The sequence below is a fragment of the Doryrhamphus excisus genome, linkage group LG13 (genome assembly GCF_037039965.1).
Source record: "Doryrhamphus excisus strain RoL-2023G ecotype Guam linkage group LG13, RoL_Dexc_Guam_v1.1, whole genome shotgun sequence".
Lineage (NCBI taxonomy): Eukaryota > Metazoa > Chordata > Actinopteri > Syngnathiformes > Syngnathidae > Doryrhamphus > Doryrhamphus excisus.
Window position 1 is genome coordinate 20569667 of NC_136369.1, and position 22213 is coordinate 20591879.

The window sequence follows — 22213 nt, forward strand, 5'->3', positions numbered from 1 at the left end:
GCCATTTTGGGAATCACTTCATTCAGGACCAACTCATTTGCTTATCAAATATATCAACAAAAAAAGACAAGTGAACGGAGTGAGGTTCCCAAGGCTGGAAAGATTAGCATGTCAATTACGGCTACCTCCATACAATAACAGCAACTTTGGAAAGGGTGCTAATATTCTCAATTCCAATCAATAAGATGGAGTAAGTTACTCCTTTTGTGCGTATGAATATAACTAAAGGTTAGCTCTGAGCCTCAGGCCACTATTGCCCACGCCGTCCCCAACCAGGTACTTGTTACAGTAAAGTTTGGCTGTGCAGAAGCACGTTGGTAAAGCTCATTCGCGGACACCTTAAGAGCCGCGCTGGACAATGAGTTGACAGCTAGCGTTCTCGACTGTCAATCTGCAGACTCCGGCTCCAGTCCAGGCGGAAACCCGGACCAGGCTGGACCAGGCCGGGTCGCACAAGAACAAAAGGTACACAAACGTCCAATATGCTCACTTTCAGCCGCACTGAAGTATTCGGGGTTGACGGAAGCGTACAGGACACCGTTTCCAAGCCGATCGCTGTTCCTAGCAAACACACAAAAAAGGGTTAATAGATAGCGAGCACATCGCCAGTGTACTGAAAAAGATTCATTTCATGTATGCAGCAATAGCGGTTCCAAATTCAACAACGCACCTTTTCCTGTTCAACGCAAAGAGAGCTCCAACCACCACGCAGATAAGCAGGATGATGGCGATGGGGGCGAATATGACAGCGTAGAGGACATTTTCATATCCTGTTGTGTGCAAACATTATCATTAGTGGCATCGCGGCTTATACTTGGTGAACAAACAATCTTTGTGTGTGTGTGTGTGTGTGTGTGCGTCTTACGTTCAGCCACGTAGAGGCTCACTGGCTGTGTCCACGATCCGTTACCAGCCAGCGACGTAGCTCGCACCCTGACCGAGTAGTTTCCTGGACTCAGGTTGGACAGACGGACGCCCCGCTGGGCCTGGTACATTTGACCCGAAACGCACTCGTGCTTCTCAGTCTGGCACACGCAAAGACACACACATTGATACACTTGTTAGGGTTACCATCTTGGAAATGTGTTTTGTAACATCGGCAGAGCCCTCAAGACAGGAAATAATTATTAGTAATAATAAGTATTACCCAATATTGTAGAATACAATCAGAGAACATAAGACTTATTAGCATTATTCCTTGTTTTTTTTCTGGATGGCGTACTTCCTGTGGTGGCTATCGTCTCGTATGTATTGTAATTGCGGCTCTAAATGGCTTTACACTGATATTACTAAGCAGTAGACATAATAAGAGTAAATAAACCATTTAAGATGTAAATAAAACTCCTGCCAGTAAATGTTTCCAAGGGGAATTTAGTGACAGGCGGACGGACGCGTGGGAGACAGGAAGTGATGTCAGAGGTAGAGTTAGAGCTTGTTGTGTAATTATTATGTTGTGATTGTGCCTGTCCTGGCGACAATGTCTGTTGCTTGTCCCACTGAACAAATACTGACACCTTGTGGTCGATGTATAGAATACTACATGCAATATTAGAATACTTCTTCCGCTTTGTATTTTTCTATTCCATTTTACTGAGAAGCAGGAGAGAGACGTGTGTACTGCGTTCCTATGTCACAGCTAGTAATATCTGGTGCTATGGTCGTCATCACATCTTTGTTGTCACTGGGAGGCTTTAAAAAGGGAGGAAATAGTGCAGCGCATGCTAGTTGTTTACAAGTCGTTGCTAGTTGTTCTGGGTTCCAGTGTACTTTAGCTTTGGAGTTGAACGTCATGGAGAAATATGCGTACCTCTGCACCCAGTTTGAACTTGATCTCGTACATGAGGGTGAGGCCGTTGGGGTGAGACGGTTCCGGCCAGCGCAGGAACACAAAGTCCTCGTGCCCCTCCCATGTGACCGGGCCGGGAATGTCATCCGCCTTTTCTGAAGAACCATGAAGAGAGCGAGAGAGCATCAGCACCACGGTAGCTGCATGGAGAAGTAAACGTGAGGTTCTCAGTTCCAATAACCTGCGGGCTTGGTCCTGGAAAAGACAAACTCGGCAGCGCTGCAACGCTGCACCTGGCTGTTGCAGGCGTGAACGTCGATGCGGTAAACGGTGAACGGCTGCAGGCCGAAGATCTGCAGCTCGCGCTCCGTCACCGCCTGCTCCATGAACTCGAACTCGCGCTCCACCGGCTCCGTGTCGGCCACGCTGCCGTTGACTGCGGCCTGCAGGGGAGGGGTCGTGCTACTGTTGCTGTTGCCGTGTGGTCGGTGGCGCCGCGAGTGGGTGGCGTTGGCGATGCTGAACAGATCTCGCCGCCGACGATCTGGTGGCCTGAAAGAAAAAGACGAGTGCAAAGCATTCAGAAAGATGCTGGGGGAAATAAAGTTGCGTTTATTGTTGGTTATTCCAGATCTGGAGGAAAGAGAGGGAGGAAGTGTGTCATGTGACCGTCTCGGGTCTGTTGCTGGTTATTTTCAGGCAGATGCTGAGTGGGGGGGGGGCGGGCATCTTTTTGCTTTGTTGTTCGCTTGCTTGGATCCATGTTGATGTCAGGGCTGCTGGAAAGCTCACTCAAGATTTTCAGTGTGTGTGTGTGTGTGTGTGTGTGTGTGTGTGTGTGTGAGTCATCTGCTTGTTTTCATTGCTTTCTGGACTCCCTTCCAGCCTTGGGGGGGGGGGGTACAACTAGCGAGCATATTGTAAATAGAATTACTGAGGAGATCCAGCGATTTTGTGGAAAGTGAACTTTGAACAACAAATGTAAAACACGTTTTTCCCACTGAACTACCTTCCTGTTGCCAGACGCTCTTAAAATTGATCTACTATGCTGATTTTTTGGCCCTTTGTATCGAGTTCTAAACTCCTATTGAGCAGCTGCACATGAAAGCTTTCTAGTTCTTCCAGAATCTGCGCCTATTCGGCTGTATTTCTTTGGATTTTGTGTTTCCCGCAAAAAAACGTTTGTTTGAATGTATTCCACCCATGGCCCGCCTCCAGCCACGCCCACGCCCCAGAAGGATGCCCGGTGTTGTGCCGCTAGCTGCAAAGCCAGCTTTATAGGACCTGATTATAGGAGTTAATAATAAAGAAGAACATGGATCCCGAATCTGGGTAGATACTCCAGTTGGCTCCAGTTGCCCACAAGAAGGAGACCCGTTTTATCAAAGAGGGGACTGGACTCCGGGCCAACCAGTTAGGATATGCGGAACCTCACAGCAGCTGGTAGTACCTTTGTGTGTGTTGTGTGTGTGTGTGTGTTGTGTGTGTTGAAATGCCCACTAAAATAACACAAAGCTCACCTGGGCGTGAAGATGGAGTTGTGCAGGAAGTTCTCAAAGACTTTTCGGTAAGAGGCGTCGGCATCCTTGGCCTCCAGGTCTTGCACTGACATGGGGCAGGGGCAGCAGGGGCCTTTATCGGCGCCGTCGGTGTCCGACTTTGTGGGTTTTGTGTCTTCCTCCTGGTCTCCCACCCCGATCGCTGCGATCCTCACTGGGATCTTCAGCTCTGCGGAGGGTGAGGGGAGTTTGTTCAAGTGTCAAGCGTTAGCGTGTGTGTTGCCATCCAATACCTTTAGAGCAGTAGTTGTGCTGGTAAAGCTCTCGGTCTTCCGCCTGCTGCTGCCAGCGGACCAGGTAGTAGGTCTGGTTGCCGTTGTGGGAGACGGGGGGCATCCAGCGGACCACCAGCTGGGTGGAGGAGTTGGAGTAGGCTCGCACGTCCTGAGGCATGGAGGGCGCTGGGGGACACACATTAGACCACGTTGGTTCCCAGTCCAGCGGGTCTTTGCTTACAGTCCTGTTAACGCTGGTCTATTCCAACTAAAGGAGTCCAGAGGAGCATAGACCTTCACCGAGGCCTAACGGTCCTACATAACGGTTCTACATAACGGTTCTACATAACGGTCCTACATAAGGGTCCTACATAAGGGTCCTACATAAGGGTCCTACATAACGGTCCTACATAACGGTCCTATTTTGGAGGAGTCAAACACTTGATGGATGCTTCCTGGCTCATAACACTCCATTGTCAGCGACAGGGGGGGTGTCCAAACTTTTTCCAGCAAGGCCCACATGGCGATAATAGCCATAATATTAAAATCTTTTCCCTTTTTTCTCATTTGATTGCAATTTTTTTCATCTTAATATTTTGATCTCTTGAAATCCCTTTCCTCGTGTAACTGACAACTGCATATTTTGTTTTGTTTCTGATTTTATGTCTTTTTTTATAAATATTAAAAATATTACAAATGATAATACAACTTTATTTGTGTAATATTTTGATTGTATTCTCATAAAATGTTATTTTTTTTTCATTTCTGCTTGTTTTTAAATGCATTTTGACAAATAATTCAACATTCTTGTTGTAATTTTATGCTTTTATCCCCGTAATATACATTCTTAGCCCCCCAACCTAATTTTCCAAAAATAACAGAATTTTTTGTTGTGTTTCTCAAAATATGACAAAACTACAACTTTTATTCATATTAGATTGAAACCCCTTGCTCTTCATATTTTGACTTTATTCTTGTGAAATTACTGCAAATGTTCCTTTTTTTTTGGTTTGCTTATTTAAGTATAAATGGAGGGGGGGGTAGCAAGATCATTGTGTCTTGGGGGGGGGGGGGTGTCACCAGTCCCTAGATCCAGAGAGATGCATCCACGACACAGACCCGCTTGAAAAACAGTGCTAACAGGATGTTAGCAAGTTGGCAAACAACAGAGGTGTTATGGAGATTTAATCAAAAATAATCAAAAATAATCAAAAATAATAATAATAATAGGGCTGGAATGTGGAAACCCGCCTCGGCTCTTTAGTTCCGTGGGCCTGCATGTTTACCTGAAGGGCTGGTGCGGATGTACGCCACCTTGCTCTTGGCGCTGGGCATCTGCTTGTCATCCACCATGAGCGTGATGGCCTTGACGAACACGGCGTACTGCGTCCACGGCTTCAGGCCGGACAGCAGCACGCCGGGGTCCGAATCCCTGTCCTGGTGCAGCTCCACGTCCACCAAGTTCCAGCTGTTGGAGCCGCAGCCGTCCTGGCCCTCAAACTCTGTGATGTTCTGGTACGGCCTGGGGAGGAACACGGGGTTCGCGTCAATAACGGCGTGGCGCGCATGCGGTAGCGACGCCCGGGCGCCCAGTGGGAACCTACGCCTCTTTGTAGTAGACGATAAAACTGATGAGGTCCCTGTAGTCTCGAGGGCGGTACCGCTGCCAGGTCAGCTTGATCCTGGTGCTGCTGGTGAGGTTGGACTTGAACTGCAGGATGGTGTTTTCGCCTGCCGGGAGAAGGATTACAATTACTTCAAAGGACATGAAAGTTACTCTCCCAAATATTTACTGCCGCTCAACATCCACAAATTGTTCAAAGACGGAGATGGAAAACATCATTTGAGGGGTCAACCTGATTGAAAACAGCCCCAAAACTCACTCCGTTCATGCTGTTGTTCTATGGAACAAATGCATGGAGTGAACCCTCTTCCTGGTCTCACGTCATGTTTAAATCTCAAAAGATTTTAGATTCGATTTTGCACAACACACTCCGATATCCTGCTGTGGGACCCCAGAGACTTACCTGGTTTCAATATTGGTTAAAAAAAATGTCAAAAGTTGAATATTAGAACTTTAAAATGGCCGTATAGACGTGCCGCGTAGAAGCTACAAATGAAGCAATCGTTTGAAACCGTACAGCTGGCTCTGTCGCCGTTGTTGCGGTAATCTCTCGGGTCAAACTGCCCCCGGATTCCCGTCTTCTCCCACATCTTCTGGATCTCGGACATGCACAGCTTGGGGTTGGCCTGGAAGAACAGCTTCCCGGTCCTGATGGTGAGGTTGTGCTGCTTCCAGTCCCAGAGATACTGGAGCTGCTGGTTGTCCAAGGCGTAGAAGGCGTACATGCTGCAAGGGAAGAGAGGCAAACGGGGAGAAGGGGAGAGAGGGAGGAGTGAGTCACGGTCGCAAGGGCCACTTCTATCCGGGGATACCATGCTAATTGAGCTACAAGTAATAGAGAGCATATGCGAGGAGCTTCCATCTTGGTCGCATTAGATCAGTCACAAAGGAATAGCAGGAAAAAAGATCACTCCATGAATCATCTTGATCCCTTAAATGGGGGCCTTGATTGGTAATGGACCTCAGTCCAACAAGAATGCAATCCTTGCACGACCCTGAGAGAAGGGTGAGGATGGGGGTGAGGACGGGAGGAAGGACGAGGAGGAGCGCTAAGGGCGATGTGGTGTTTTTATGGCACGCTGGGTACCACCCAGACATCCAGGAATGACTGCAATGTGGAGCTCAGGGACGCCGAGATTCCTGTGAACTCCAGGAGAAAGACTTTGTTTTCCTCCACTGTTAGATAGTTGGATGAATTATTTATTTACTTTCAGCCGTTATGGTTACTTTATCCGATTAACATTACACTTTTTAACCATTTTTAGAGCCGATGAGCAAAACGAAGGTTGTACATTTCCCAACAATGGAAATAGAGATCATCTGCCCAGTTCTTTGGTCGTGGTTGTCATCACTTAATGAGCAGGGATCAGGTAATGCCAGGTAATGATCAGGTAATACGCTCACATTCCTTTTAGAGGTTCCACTCTACTTGTGCAGGGTTGCCGCTACATGTAACCCGTAGTGGGGGCCAGTCACGACACACCTTCAATTCATTCATTCATTTTATACCGCTTATCCTCACGAGGGTCGCGGGGGTGCTGGAGCCTATCCCAGCTGTGTTGGGGGCGAGAGGCGGGGTACACCCTGGACTGGTGGCCAGCCAATCACAGGGCACATATAGACAAACAACCATTCACACTCACATTCATACCTATGGACAATTTGGAGTGGCTAATTAACCTAGCATGTTTTTGGAATGTGTTAGTGTTCTTACAAAGAACACTAAACTCATCACACACCAACTTAACACTCAAAATGTATGATTATGAAACCAGCTCAACCAAATCATTAATTAATTCATTTTCTACCGCTTATTCTCAAGAGGGTCGCAGGGGGGTGCTGGAGCCTAGACAAACAACCATTCACACTCACATTCATACCTATGGACAATTTGGAATTAGTCAATTAACCTAGCATGTTTTTGGAATGTGGGAGGAAACCGGAGTACCCGGAGAAAACCCACGCATGCACGGGGAGAACATGCAAACTCCACACAGAGATGGCCGAGGGTGGGATTGAACTCGGGTCTCCTCGCTGTGAGCCCACAACTCACATATTACCTTGAAAACAATGTTAGGTAATACATTGTATAATAATAATAATAATAATAAATGTAATTTATAACGCACTTTACATCAAATAAATGATCTCAAAGTATGACTGTATATACCAGTAAATATATACATACATAGCTAATTATATGCACACACAATGACCACAATTAGCTTTATTTTGAAATGTAAAAACGGTTAAGAAAATCCCAGGGGACCCCCTGTTGTGTATCCGAAAAAGCAGAGGATTAAGGGGTCTTACTCCTCCAAGAGTTCTTCGCCGTCGATGTATCGGAGGCTGCGGAGGAAGGCGAGCGAGCTGAGGGTGTGCGAGTGTCTGATCCTCACGTAGCCCGTCACCCTCTGGATCAAGCCTGTGAAACTCTCCAGCTCCGCCACCATGTTATCTGAAGGCGATACGGCAGACACGACACGGCTTCACATCCTTTCCACGTTAACCCTTCATGCCGACTTTCTATTTTTGCACATTCATGGCGTTTGACCGTTGCACAGGTGCAGGAAATGACACAGTTCTCAGACTTTCCACGGCTCTGGTCTAGACGAGCCCCGAGTGACATCACTGTGGATTGTAAAAGTGTTTTGGTCTCCCGTGTTTATATTTGAAAGCCAGGCTCCCTCTTTGACTGGGCTGTGCAGTGTGCCCGTGCTGCGTGCATGGCGTCCCTGCGCTGCACCCCTTCTCAAAAAAGCATGCTGCATGGTTTTTACTACGGGGCGTGTCATTGAGTAAGTGTCTGGCGTGCATTGCGGCGCCGCCGCATACTCACGGCCTCTGCGGATGTTGATATGCAGGTTGCCTTTGATAACCGTGCAGCCTTTCAGGGACTGAGCGGCGTGCATGGAGTCGATGACCTTCTCCTCGCACACTTTATCGCACAGACCGTCGCAGGCCGTGCAGGACATGCTGGAGACGAGACACAGGGAGGAGAGACTAAACGTACCGTCCCCGCTATCACATATTTGTTGCTCGACTTCCTGATCATTTCAAGCAAAGGAGGCAAGGGAAGGTTTCACGACTTGGCAGCAAACAGAAGAGGGCGTCCATGTGGAAAAGGACAAATATTGCAATATCCTATACACGTACAACACAGAAGTTAGCAAAGTGAATATGCAAATGAAAAAACTGATGTACAGTAATTCCTCATTCATCGCAGCGATAAGTGAATTTCGGCGAAACATGATTCTTTATAAATGGAATATTTTCACACTTAAAGCACAGAAAACCTTGTCGATATGTTTTTTAACATTATTAGAGCCCTCCGGAAGCACCCCTATAGTCACGTTTTCATTCGTATCACCCAATAAAGTAGACATCATAAGAGAAGATAAGCCATCAAAGGCATAAATTAAGCTCATGTTTGTGTGTGTAGGACGGAAAGTGACATGGGGCGTCCAGAGATGAGTTTTAGCTTAGCATGGGTTATGGCCGCAATAGTAGCTTGTGTAATTATTAGGATTATTGATATTATATGATTGACATTACTGACACCTAGTGACCACTGTACAATACTGCATTCACAATTTGAATGTGGCCTCTTAAAACCTTGTACTCATTTTGCCATTTTTCTGCTTGAAAAAGTTGAATTTGGAAAAGAAATCGATGCCGTCTTGTGGTTGAATGTGTATTTAAGCAAATTGAACACACTTTGTGCCGCAAATTATACTACATTTTTCAAATATTAAAATGGCAAAATAAACAAAATATACGACAGAAATTCAAATACGAGGCATTCAGAAGACACATTCATTCATCGTGATGACGTGTGGCATTCTACACTGGTCACTTGCTGGTCAGTTACCGTAACATTGCCCGAGACACACAAGCACCAGACTTGACCGTCAAAACAACAGGTTTTTATTGCCGGTTTGAAGGATCTTAAAGCAGGCACGCTAATCCCCAACACTACTAACAGCTACTACTGTGGCCGTAACTCGACTCTGAACCTACTACGTCACTTCCTGGTTTACAGCTCGCACACAAGCACAAGTCTTTTTTTTTATGTCTTAAATTGCTTATTTTCTCTTATGTACGTATGTCTTGTCGACTAATACATGTCTAGAGAGGAAAACATATTTAAGACATCTGTGCTCGAATTACGAAAACATTACATTTCTCAATAATAATACTTAATATTTTAATATTGTGTGGAAATTCACTTATCATGCTTGGGTATGGACCCAAGTAAGCGTGATAAACGAGGGATTAATGGACTTCCACGTTGAAAACTTGAATTGAATATTCAGGTTTTGGTTTCTCATGATGTAGTTAGATGTAGTATTTGTTAGATGTAGTATTACATACATACATTAGTCAGCTTGTGTTTATGACAGTTACAAATGTAAAAGTGTGACTTAAACATCGACTGTAGGTTTTAAGATGGCGTTGAACTGTGAATGAACCGTGTTCTACTTTAGAGGGTCCACCCTCGACAAAGGCGTTTCAGGCTCACCTGTCGGGCGAGGTGCGCGTGTACCCGGAGGGACACTCGGACATGCACTCGCCCTCGTGGATGATGAAGCTGTCGTAGTCGGGCAGGTGGACTTTGGAGCAGAGCTCGGCGCTGATGCATCGCCAGCCCTCGAACTTGTAGGTGCCGGGGGGGCAGTCGGCGACGCAGCGCCCCTGGTGGTGGTAGTGCACGCACGCGGCGCAGGCCGTGTCGCTGCCGGGGGCGGTGCAGCTGCCCAGGCACTGAGGGTGGCAGCACTCGCCGTTCGCCGTGCACGCTCGCCTCCCGCACCTCTCCGGGCACTCTGGCGGTGAGAAGAAAGGGAGAGGGTGAGTATCGTTCCACGCTTGCGCACATATAATATCGTCAGAAGGAATGGCGCCTGTGTTCGGAACTTCCTTCACAAAGCCAAATGAAAAGTCCTTTTCGGCACAATCCTAACCAACGAGGAAAACAAAGGTGGGAGTCTGCGTTGTCGAGCGAGCGCTTCACTTCCTGCACTTCCTGTGATCGGCACGGATCCATAGAACTACAAGCATCCCCGCTGAGAGCACAAATAGCTCAATCTGTTGCAGCGGAGGGGGGCACGGTGCGGCCCTCCCAGGAAGAAGCGACAGTACAGTCCAGTATTGTATGCCGCATGGCAAATCACATCCGAGTGTCCCCTTTGAGAGCAAAACCCAAAATAATGGACAAAAAATGCATAATGCAGATGATGTCAGCCACCAGCGGGTTTAAAGTCATGAGAGATGATGATGATGATGATGATGCTGATTGATACAACACACGCCGCGTGCACAGCTGGTTTTCTTTTTTCCCCAGAATATTTCGGCTCAGCTCAGCTTTTGGGGGCCCAGCCTGCTCATTTCAGGGACTTGGACTAAGCTTCTTTTAATTAAGTAAGCAGTGAGGTTGGTCTTTAGATCCCCGGAATTCCGATCCATCATTTTTACATCTAAAAAAAAATAGTTTTGGCTACTGTTGTAGAAAAGTGGCCGAAAAAGATCTCAACTTAAACACACACTCAGGGTTTGCCAGAGCGGGGGCGGGGGCAGATTACGTCATTGTTAAATTTGCATAATTGGCAATGACGCATGTGCACGTCAAAGGAGTTATTATTATTTGGTCATTAGTTGAATTCAAATGATTTACAGTGCATAACAAATGTGCTAGACCACCCGTCACTCAAAACGACATTCATTTAAAACAAATACAAAAGTAGGAATTGGGAATTTTTCTTTTTGTCATTTGACAATTTTGCTGGTTTTTATTCAGGTTGTCTTGATAATGATATTTTTAGAACGTGCAGAAGCCCCTTTCAATCATAAAAGACCATCACCCTTTCTTTCACTTTCACTAACAAGAAACCATCCTGGTTCTGATGCATGTTCGTTTAGAAGGCAGCTCTGTAATAAATGTCTTATTCATTTGAACTATACCTTAATATATGAATTACTCAACAATGTATGATGCTAGAGACCCTTCCCCTTTAACCTCTGCAGCGTCAGCTTTACAGATACCACAGGTGGAGCCAAGATTATGGCATACCACCGAGTGACACTGCCTGGTACTGAAGCAATAAATTGTGGAAATACAGTACAGTCAGTGATGGGTAGTGTTCTTGCCATGTGCCACTAGGTGGCAGTAATGACACTAAATATCGACACAACATAAGGTCATGAAGTCGGCCAAGGCACGACCGACATGATATTGTGAAAAAAGGTTCTCCTATTCTGTGTGGAAGTGGTACCTTAATGGCTTCTTAAGTTTAGAAGAAATAAATTGCAGGCTAACTGGTTAGCTCGCTAGCTCACTAGCGAGCTGCCAGTCAGGTCTGGAACCAATTACTTAATGATGGCATGTTTTGAATTATTTTAGAGGCCAAAAAAACTCAAGCAACATCCCTTTCTTCATCCACAAAGCAGGAGATGGACCTGCTGTCTTTCCCGTATGACGACAGTACGTCATCATCATCATCATCATCATCATCATCATCATCATCATGATGATGCAGTGACCGTGAGGTGACCTCCCCCACCACCAATCGGAAGCTTCCGCACTGTGTGGTCCCACCAGCGATTGAGTGGGTCTGTTATGGTGCGTCTCTCAGGGCACACAATGTTCCTCCTCTGCACTGCGACTCCCCACCGCCCCCGCCCCCACCCACAACCACCCTCACACCATCTTTGACAACCCGCTTGACCCCTACTGTAAGCAAATGTGCCGGAAAGGTGCTAGAAAAACATCTGGGGTGGAGAACAAGGAGGTGGTGTTTGGAAGTTAGGTGAAATCCACCAGGCTCCTTTGTCGGGAAAGGGCGGCGCCCTGGTGTGATGGGTACTTGTGCAATACGTAATGATTCAGATGGATGTCTGCAACATAATGAATAGCATCTTTTGTGCTAACTTGTTGCAGAGCCGCTGCGCCGTGGGACAGAAGAAGACGGTGATAAGGAAGTAGGGGGTGCCAAGCAATTGGACACGGCTTCCTTCCTGTTAATAGGACCGCCAGCGGGGGGGGCTGGGCCACCCGCGGGTGCCAGCGTGGAGGAAGCATGTGGAGATGTGTAAGACCAAGGTAAAAACGTCTCTTAAACCAGAGACGATGTGCACGACTGCCGCCAAGTAGAGTAGACTAGTCGTGCGAGATGCTCGAGGGGTGCAAGACCTGGTTTGGACTTGATGTAAAACTGGTATGGAACCGTTTGCTATATATAAGAGGGTAGCTATGAATGCCGTGAATATATCTACAACATTAAATAACCGAGGGGGCCTCGAATTAGCGCCGGATCAAAAGAAATGGGCTTGAACAATCGTGGCTGTAGGAAACCTGATGCCTTTTTTTTTTTATTGTCTCTGCAAGACGGCCCTGAGAAGTCAGTTTTATCTACCTCTGCATGCACTTTAAACTGTTAGTTGGTCGCACACGTGTTACACTTGCGTAAACCCACCATTTATGATCAACTGAAGGATGAAACTGATATTTTAACGCATGCACACGCACAGTTCATTAAAAAGTTAATGGTGTTAAATTTCTAAAAATAAATTATTTTCATGTAAAACAACCATTTTTTGTGTTGTTTATGTTGTGGCATCATTGTTTGACATCATTGTTTAGACATTTAGGCTAAATATATACGGCTAAATTTGTGTCAAATTGCAAATATTCTTTTCACAAAAAGAATAAGTTCTATTTATAGCCCAGGGATACGAGTACCTTGAAAAATCAGTTCAAATCATCAAAAATGTCCGATACCGAGAGGGAAGGCTTTCGAAAAATAACTTAATTCCACAACAAAGTGTGGGACTACCAAGGACAATTAGCTGCTAATTACTTCTTCAGCAACTGAGGTCAAATGGAGTGCACTACTTGGCTGCAACCAGCAGAGGCGCTATTGATTCGGTCTGTAGTTTAAACTACATCAGTTCTGTCAGACTGCTGCATTTCCATCAAGCCAATCATGGCATTGCAACAGAAGTTCACTAAGAAAGTTCTTCAAGCTTAAAAATAAAAATCCATTGATTCTTTTGCCCGTGTATGAAAAGAGCGTATCTGCATGTCGTACTCCATGGATGTTGTGGGTCAAAAAGCCGCTAGACGGCTTCCAGGGACTGACAAATACCAGCCCGGCAGGAAAGTATTCTGGGAAATTCACACCAGTCCCCGGCCAAAACAGTGGGAATGTTTCCGCTCCGTTGCATCCAAATCATTCTATTGTCCCCTGCCCCTTCGGCAAGTTACAAACATAAACACAACATCATTCATGGCCCTCGTTGATGGTGGTCCGTGTCCTGGTCTCAAAAAAAAGTGCACCTAATTGTTAATCCTCGCTTTCGGTTCGCTAAGGTTTGGCCGTGGCGGCCGTGCGCTCGGTCAGCAGCGAGGGACAAGGCGACCACAACAAAGACGCAGATGTCTTGGCCGATGACGACCCGGGTCGGTCCAAACCAGAAGTTCAAAGGACGCCAGTCTTAGGGACGTGCAGGTTCAAGCCACAACACCAAGTTATTTTTAGGAACCATTAAGGCTCAGCAAGCCCTTCGTTATGCAACCGATGCTTTTATTCATGTTAGGGGGGGAAAAAGACACCAGGAAATACTGTTTTAAATTAGCCTTGCTCGAATTCCAACCTGAACAAACCCACCCTGATGAGACCGTTACATGGGAATGGCTGTGGTCAATACCGGGAATGTTGTGGTTCCCTTTACTGCGTTGCCCAGGTGACAAACATTGGCAGCAACAGGCCCTGGGGGATCCTTAAACTTCCTGTATGACTTGGCTTTGCAATTAGCAGCCCCCCTCCTTCGACCTCCAGACTATTACGGCTAAAAATTGCAACAGGGGTACTGTTTTTGATATCCTCAGCTTCCATTAACAGCCGCTAAGTATTAATTACATGTTGGTTTACAATGAAATACTTGGCTGCTGCAGGGTCTGCCAACATCCTGGAGTGAAGCGTTTATGTATTTTAGAAATAAATCACAACACCTCAGCTTGTCTCGACAGCATCTCGTATCTATCCAGTATCAAGGTTTCTCCGTCGTAAACAATCAAGTTGCAGCACGCTCTGCTGGATCGACTGTGTCATGACGCCGGTGCTGAATCAGCCAAAGCATCATTTCCTGTGTCTGAAACATCGAAATAACTAATGAGCGTGGTGTATTTCCCTGAAGTCACGCGCTCCTCTGCCCCGCCCCCTCGGTTCAGAAAGCGTTCAAGAGAGCTTGACGAACCTAAAAGAGTTCAAGTACGGAGGACAGCGCTGACAAAATGGCCACTGTGCACACGGAGCTACGAAAACAACCCAATGCCAGGAGTTGGTGATGGAAAGTCAAGCGCTCCTTCAATCACGTGGGACATTTCACCAAATGCTCTGCAAACATTTCACGATGACGGAAAAAAAAACATCACGCTTCCAATATACCACCAATATAAAATAAAACCACAACAAACAAAAGTACTTTAAAGTGCATACACGGAGCAGAAGCATGCTGTGATGTAATGTTGGTGATCAGTGTTCAGATTTCCAGTGTTTGTGAATGCACCTCGGCCATCATGGGTGGATATGGAATGTTGTGGAGTGCGTTAAGTACAACGTGTTGGAATTGAGCACTGCCGTTGACGTGTTAAGGTGGGCAAGAACGTTTCAAAAGAGCGTCAGACCCCGTTGCATCGTTTACCAGACGTTACTTGGAAAACAGACTTCCGCTTCCTGCCGTTAACGTCGGTCGGCACCGGCGCATGCATCCCTAATTGGAAGTGTTTTGTCCAAAACCTACCCTTAATTTTTAAAGTGCTTTTAGTAAGCCCTGCTGGGAGCACGTCGTTTTGTGTGTGTGTAGCTTTCATGCTAATGAGCTGTGCTTGGCTCCAAAAAGTGCCACTTTTTACACTCTAACTCGGAGTTTGTCCAACATGATGGATAGCATTGCTATGTGAGCTACAGTGCTAACGTTAGATGCATTTTCATTCACAGATGAACTATTTCTCTATCTGGAGCGTAGAAAACCTTTCTTACAACTTTCTAAATCAGGTTTTTTACATTATTAGAGTCCTCAACACATGTCATAACACCCCTATAGTCACCCAATATAGCAGACATAAGAGTGAATAAGCCATTTATGACATAAATAAGACCCGTGCACGTTGCTATGTATGTGTTCCAGTGATGAATTTGGGGGGGGGGGTCTGAGTGGGGAACGGACAATACAGTGTAGTCGAGGGGTTTTAGCTTGGCATGGGCTGTGACCGCAACAGAAGCCCATGTTAGGAAAATTAGGAAATACTGTGCCTGATCATTCAAACCTGCAATAAAAGTGTGTTGTTCTGGCGATCGATCAAGTCTGGTGCTTGCATGTTTCACCAAACAGTACAGTGACATTACGGATGCCTGGTGACCAGTGTAGAGTACTCTTACAACGTGTCTTCCGAGCGCTGTAAATTTATATTGTAATTCATTTAGCCATCGTTATGCTTGAAAATGCTTCATGTAGGTTAAAAGTACAACTGCAATCTGTGAGGACGCTACACAGTCCCGCCGCCTGCCGTCCGTCCAAAGAGAGGTGTTGCTTGCCGCGATGCACATGCATTTACGCCGCTAAACATTTCAGCATAATTAAGTGAATTGGCTACCGAGGTTAATGCATGACTTTTTAGCAGCCGTACTTCGAAGTTCATGATGCGTGATGGGATACCTGCATGAATGAGCTTGTCCTATCACGACTTCAATAAAGGCTTTTCCAAACGTTGTCAAAAAGCCACAGGAACACTGTTTTCCGACGCACTGGCTCTCCGAGTTTTGGATGATGAATGTAGCATACATACGGTATGCTAATCCCTGCTTTCGCGGCTGGGCTTTTATGACAAATTATATGGGCTGGTAATTGCCAAGCTCTTTGTTGACCTTACATGTGGTCATTCCCTGGTACTCTAAATACCGGCAATTTGACTTTTCTCACACAGTGGCGTTCTATCCCAGCCGTAGCGAGGGACCAAACGGAGTAGAGCGAATAAAACGGCTCCAAACACAAAATCCTTGAGGTCAGTTTGGGACATCTCCACACATTCCCCTTTCTTCCTGGCAAGTTCCAGTAATCAGGCAAATTTGGGAAAATAAACAGCACCGGCACGGTCTCCATAAACACAGCAACAAGTTGGTGATGGACAGAAAACACAATATGCCCAATATTACTGTTTCCAGTCGCGCACAAAGCGGGCTCTGTTTGGGGCAGACAGTTTGTCAGTGTCGAGGCCGCTCGGTGAATTGGACCGCCAGCAGTGGGTCGTCTAACTGCGGCCCCCGACTGGCATCATTAGCGCCCGGATGTCCATTTAAAAGTGCATTTTGCGGCCCCGCGCGACCCGGCGCTTCTCGTCGGCGAGCCGAGTCGACATCACGTTGGCGGCAACACATCTGGCCGTCCGGGTGAGCCGGTCACATCCATGAGACAGCGGCAGCAAAGTGCTCTGAGCAACAAAGACGACAACAAAGACCCGAGCACGCTGTCGAGTGGAATGCGTGTTTGTGTTTGGCCTGCCAGAATCCATCAAGCGTCGACGGCCTGATTCAAACAAAGCATCGCCGCCGAATTTACAGACGCTGTGGAGTCCTCCATCAAATATTTACACAGCGCTTCGCATTGAAGACAATGGAACATATTCATGTAAACTGTTACTAATGGAACCAATCAGATAACTCGCTGGGACAACTGGGGGTTTATTTTAAACTACGGTGATCTCACAGAGAGCAAAGCTTTCCCCAAATTGTCTTGACAAGCATCAGATGGCCGAGCTCCGCTCTCAATTAGGGAAGAGTTGAACCCCGCCTGTGGCTTAAAGCCAAGTCAAGGTTGGTTTCGGGTGTCGGGTTCAGGGACGCTTTTTTCTTCAGCCTCCACTGGGAGTTGGTACACACTGTAGGCGGTCATCATAGGCTTGAACGTCTTCCTCATTTGGGGCCTAAAATGCTCCTTTTCTGCACCAGCGTCTCCAATTATTTATTTGGGATTCTATCGTTTAAATCAGTCACCGACAGGAAATCCGCACCGTCCTGCTATTTCATCCGGCTTGCGGAACTGTTTGGGAAACAGGGCTGGGTGATGTGGACCAAATATCCAGATATACTGACGTTGGGTAGAGTATCCATATACGATATGTATATCTCAATACTTTTTTCCATAAACTGAATTTAGACAAAAGAAATGTAAACAAACTTATAGAAAAATAGCCTATCCCAGCTGTGTTTGGGCGAGAGGCGGGGTCCACCCTGGACTGGTGGCCAGCCAATCCCAGGGCACATATAGACAAACAACCATTCACACTCACATTCATACCTATGGACAATTTGGAGTGGCCAATGAAACGCATGGGGAGAACATGCAAACTCCACACACTGATGCCACGTGTCCACCGGTCTTCCCGATCTCCTGACTGTGTGGCCTACATGCTAACCACTCGTCCACCGTGCAGCCCTCTTTTTTAAATAAATATGTAAAATATAATGTTCAATCGTCACGGCTCTAGTCTGAGAACTCTGAGAAAGATTCAGCGTACAACGGACTGGCGCCTTTGCCTGCCAACGATGGTCGTGTAGGTGGTGGTATCACCTTGGAATGAAACAGCGTGTCCAAGTACGACTCGTTTAGATAAGTCACCACTTTGCCAACGTTTGGAGAGTAAGTACGAGTAGGAGTACGAGTACGAGTAGGCTATGAGACAAAGGAAGAATGCGTCGATTCGCATTTGCACTGTTGTTGACGAGACTATCAAGGAGGGGGGGAAAAAACCTCCCCCAGCACACCCGCCTCCCTTAGGTCGCCCACAGCGTGGAGAGGCCTCCCACAGGAGATCTGTTGTCTGAGGCTTCCTCTGGATAATTACAGTCAAAGGGAAACAGATGTGAAGCGCTCTCAGAGACTTGAGATTACACTTCCACGTGATGGACAAGCTCTCTCGGCGAGGGGATTCGTACGCGTCGGCTGGACTGGGATTTTTCCAGACGGAGACGGTGGATGAAATGCCTTCAGTGGCTGCATGGTGGTCCCACGAGGATAAAGTGATGACTTCTTTAAATATATGTGTGGTTCCAATGTGGAGGTATGAAGGTCCAATAAAGACGCAGAGGCTAAGTGTGCATCCACCGAAGGCTCACATAATAGGATCTGTGAGGGTTTTTAAGGCTCCTAATTTTACAATATAAAATTCATTGAAATCCGAGGCCTTGTCATGTTTAGCTGGCTAAACCTGTGTGAAATCTAATTGCAGGTCTCCAAAACCTGGCAAGAGAGGCCGATAGACGAACTTAAATAATCCACAAAGTCAACATGGAGACATGCTCAGTCGACAGTACATTCATGTACGTAACAGAAACACGGGTTTTGTCCGTGCACCGGTATGCGGTACTTTTTTTCCAGATGAGAAAACTGTCCGCGTCGGTGGTCGGCGTTCATGCGCGCACCTTGTTCGCTGTGTTTGAAACCCAAATAGTGCCAAACCGTCGCTTCTGTGCGGAAGCAAATGCGGTCTCATGATGCTAACTGCTAACTCTCTGTATCCAATTGCTAGCAGTCCCGCCTCCACAAAGAAGTTGAATGAGATGAGGGCTCACTCTCTCCATTATTGCACTATCGAAGCGATGTGCACAGACAGATGTCCTGTGGAAGCCTGCGGGAGCGTCAGGCTCCAGTGTATGTGTGGATATTCATGATATAGTAATTCCTCCTTTTGGCCCAATAATTGGTTGACTGCGGCCCAGAGCCAAAGTAGGAGTCCTTATTTGTAAATCAAATATTGTCATAGGGCATGAAAGACCTGTTTATGATCTTGTAAGTATGGTTTTTAACATTAAATAAACATGAAATAACACCCATAAAGTCACATTAACTCTGTTATTATCCAATATAGTAGACATAAAAAGTAAGGCATTGCAGACATAAATAAGACTTGTACCTGCTATAGATGTGTTCCATTGTTACGGGAGCTGAGTGGGAACGAACAGGAAGTGACATCAAGGGTTCGGATTTTGAGAATTAGCTTGGCATGGGGACGGCCGCAACAGTAGCCCGTGTTGGGGTTTATTGTGCCTGTTGTGAGATCATTCAAAGCGAACACTACAGTAACATTACCAGTGACCAATGTAGAATATTACATATCAGCACAATGTCTTTGAATGGGTCTTCTGAATACCTAGTATTTGTATTTTAGTTCATTTAGTCATTTTTATGTTTGAAAATGCTTCATTTAGGCAAAAAAAACATCCTATTTGTTGACATAATAGGCCACATTTAGCAGGGCTCTACATTAAAACCAAAAACGACTTGCCCATGGGGAATCCTTAAGGTGAGAACTACTTGCCCCAACTTGCCCCATGTAAAATGAAAAGACTGCCATAATGATATCATCTCATTTTTGTGGCATCACATGAGAATGTGAAATAAAGATGAAATGATGATCATTTCTTGTGGTTGTTTTCCTCCATAGATCATGACGTTGCATGGAAATCTGGATTGTCAAGAGACTTCTAGGCACTTTGCCTTTTACAAGTTGTGCACCACAATCAAACATTTTTGAATAGACACATTTGTGTACTAGTAAAGTGTTTTTCATCCAGAAAAAAATGCTCAATGCTCAAACAATCATTTGTGAAGCAAAGGTGAGAAGCAAAACGCGGACTGTGGACTACGGACCGCGGTCTAAATAAAGGATTCTGATTGGTCCGTTTCAAGATCTGCAAGGATTGGTTTGCAAATTACCAGCGGAATTACGCAGTCCGTTTTTTTACCAACACCCAACAAGAACCACTTTTAAAAAAAACTCTTGGCAGTATGGCATGCCAAAGTACACTTGCCCGATGGGAATATCACTGATTGGATTTATTTGCCCCAATTTTGTTTTAACTTGCTCTTAACTTGCTTTTAACATCTGACTGCTGTGCCCCGCCCCGCTTTTACTCATGTTTTAACTGTTTATTAACAAATTAATGTTGTATTTTGGTGTGTCTTCTACTCTGTTTACTTGCTTTATTCAACTCCATTCTTCTATAAAGTGTCTGAGTATTTTGAAAAGCACTATACAAATCAAATGTATTATTATTATTATTATTATTATTATTATTATTATTAACTTGCCCCGGGCCATCGATACATCGTTATTGTCGAGCCCTGATGTCTTTGAATGGGTCTTTTGAATACCTAGTATTTGTATTTTAGTTCTTTTTGTCGTTTTTATGTTTGAAAATGCTTCATTTAGACAAAAAAAATAAAATCCTATTTGTTGACATACGTAATAGGCCACATTTAACCATAAAAGAGTACGCTTTATTCATTCACGTATTTTTGAAAGAACGTGATCAAGTGAAACCGCGAAACACGAAGATTACTGTGCTCTCTGTGCTACGTTTGCTGACAACAGGAAAACACAGACGTGGCCCATTGTCAGTAATCTCCACCAGTCGGCACGCTTTCTGAAACGTGAATTACACCGGTATCGGAACCCGATAGTGGATGAGATCTGCCCGTGCCAATCCAGTATTAGCTCCTTGAAATCACCCCATGAAAGAGTGACGGAAGGCGGCCCCGTTGGCGTCGCGACACTGCTTGTTGGCAAAATCTTCCCTCCTAATTCCTTGTAGCCAAAGCATCGGAGGCAACAAAGCAAAACTATTGAATTTAGGCTGGTCTAAACAGAGCCAGCAGTTCACCTTGTGGAACTTGTTTGGGAAAACACATTTGTCAGATCAGCTGACACGACTGGATAACAGGAGACAAAAGACATTCCTGGCATCCCCCAACTGACTACCCTGGAAAAAAGGGACATGACAAATAAAAAAAAAAGTGTTGTTCCCTGGAGCTGATAGGGAGGCCGGACAATAAAAAGGGCGTGGTAGGTGTTTTGAGGAGCGACCACACGATCCTTTTCCGGGTACCTGTGAGTCTTTTGTGTTTTAAGATGCGGAGAGATACCGGGATCTTGGTCGGCTTCGGGTGTTGCTGGATCTTTATCACGGAATCAGGATGCAGCAAACAAAAGATGCCCAAACAACAAAGCAGGCTGTGTGCAACTGAACGCTGGTCTACTGACCCGCCCAATCTGTTGTTTGCATAGTCAAAATGACAAGAATTGCAATACATTCGCATACAAGCGTCCGGCAAGTGTTCAAGGCCGCACAGAAACTACAAAGTTCCAAGCCACTAATAATGGCGTTTCTCACCATGAACCCGTATTATACGGATTTCTAACCCACTGGAGCACATACTTTGTGTGTGTTTACATGCTAAAGGCGACTGAAATATGCTTGGAATTTAATGGAAAGGTACGGAGGAGCCGGAGCATAAGATTCCCATTCTCCTCACAGCAGCGGGACGGCTGGTTGACTGTGGCGGGCTTCTCTGGCAGCCTTAAAAATCACGCTCATGTGTGACTTATCACAACTAGACTCCAAGGCCTGCTTGGAGTGGATCCAGTCAACCTCGCTCGCTACGATAAAGGAGTCTCAATGCTACATGACAAACTTGGAGGGAAGTCAAGCATCCAAAAACATGTGAAAAAAAACGGTGTTTATAAAAGGTCCCCTTTTACAAAAACTTCACTTTTGAATGGCGTTCAGTACAGCATAGGGTTGTCACAATACCAGAATATCAGCAGTACATAAATACCTAGGAATTGACGAGATTCTCAAAAATAAAAAAGAACAGAACCCACGACTTTACTGAACGCTGTTTCAAAATGTCTAGCACTTAGGATAACTGTGCTTCCAATACCTTTTTGTACAGAGTTTAAATTGCAGTAGTAGCTGCTAAGAGTAAATACATTAGCAGTGGCTTATAGCCTCCCAGTACATAAAACAAACAATACTGTGCTTAGAACTAATAACAGTCAAAATTATATGGAATATGGAAAGTTGTACAGTTGATACTGACAATACCTAAAAAGCAGGTATCGATGTATATTTTGTGTGATGATATCGACATGGAATCGACGTATCGATTCTTGAAACAACCTGAGAACAGT

At 45.7% G+C, this 22213-nt stretch overlaps 1 protein-coding gene across 1 annotated transcript in view; it reads right to left on the reverse strand.

Moving 5' to 3' along the window:
* LOC131139161 (insulin-like growth factor 1 receptor) overlaps positions 1-22213 on the reverse strand; it is a 51308-nt gene that overhangs the window by 7917 nt on the left and 21178 nt on the right. Inside the window, exons 3-15 of the mRNA XM_058088476.2 lie at positions 9707-10010; positions 8024-8160; positions 7498-7642; positions 5702-5910; positions 5165-5291; positions 4847-5082; positions 3579-3746; positions 3307-3514; positions 2028-2338; positions 1808-1941; positions 866-1025; positions 671-770; positions 491-561 (exon numbers count right to left, since the gene is read on the reverse strand). Of these exons, the coding sequence (XP_057944459.2) occupies positions 491-561; positions 671-770; positions 866-1025; positions 1808-1941; positions 2028-2338; positions 3307-3514; positions 3579-3746; positions 4847-5082; positions 5165-5291; positions 5702-5910; positions 7498-7642; positions 8024-8160; positions 9707-10010 (2310 nt within the window). The remainder of the gene's footprint in view (positions 1-490; positions 562-670; positions 771-865; positions 1026-1807; positions 1942-2027; positions 2339-3306; positions 3515-3578; positions 3747-4846; positions 5083-5164; positions 5292-5701; positions 5911-7497; positions 7643-8023; positions 8161-9706; positions 10011-22213) is intronic.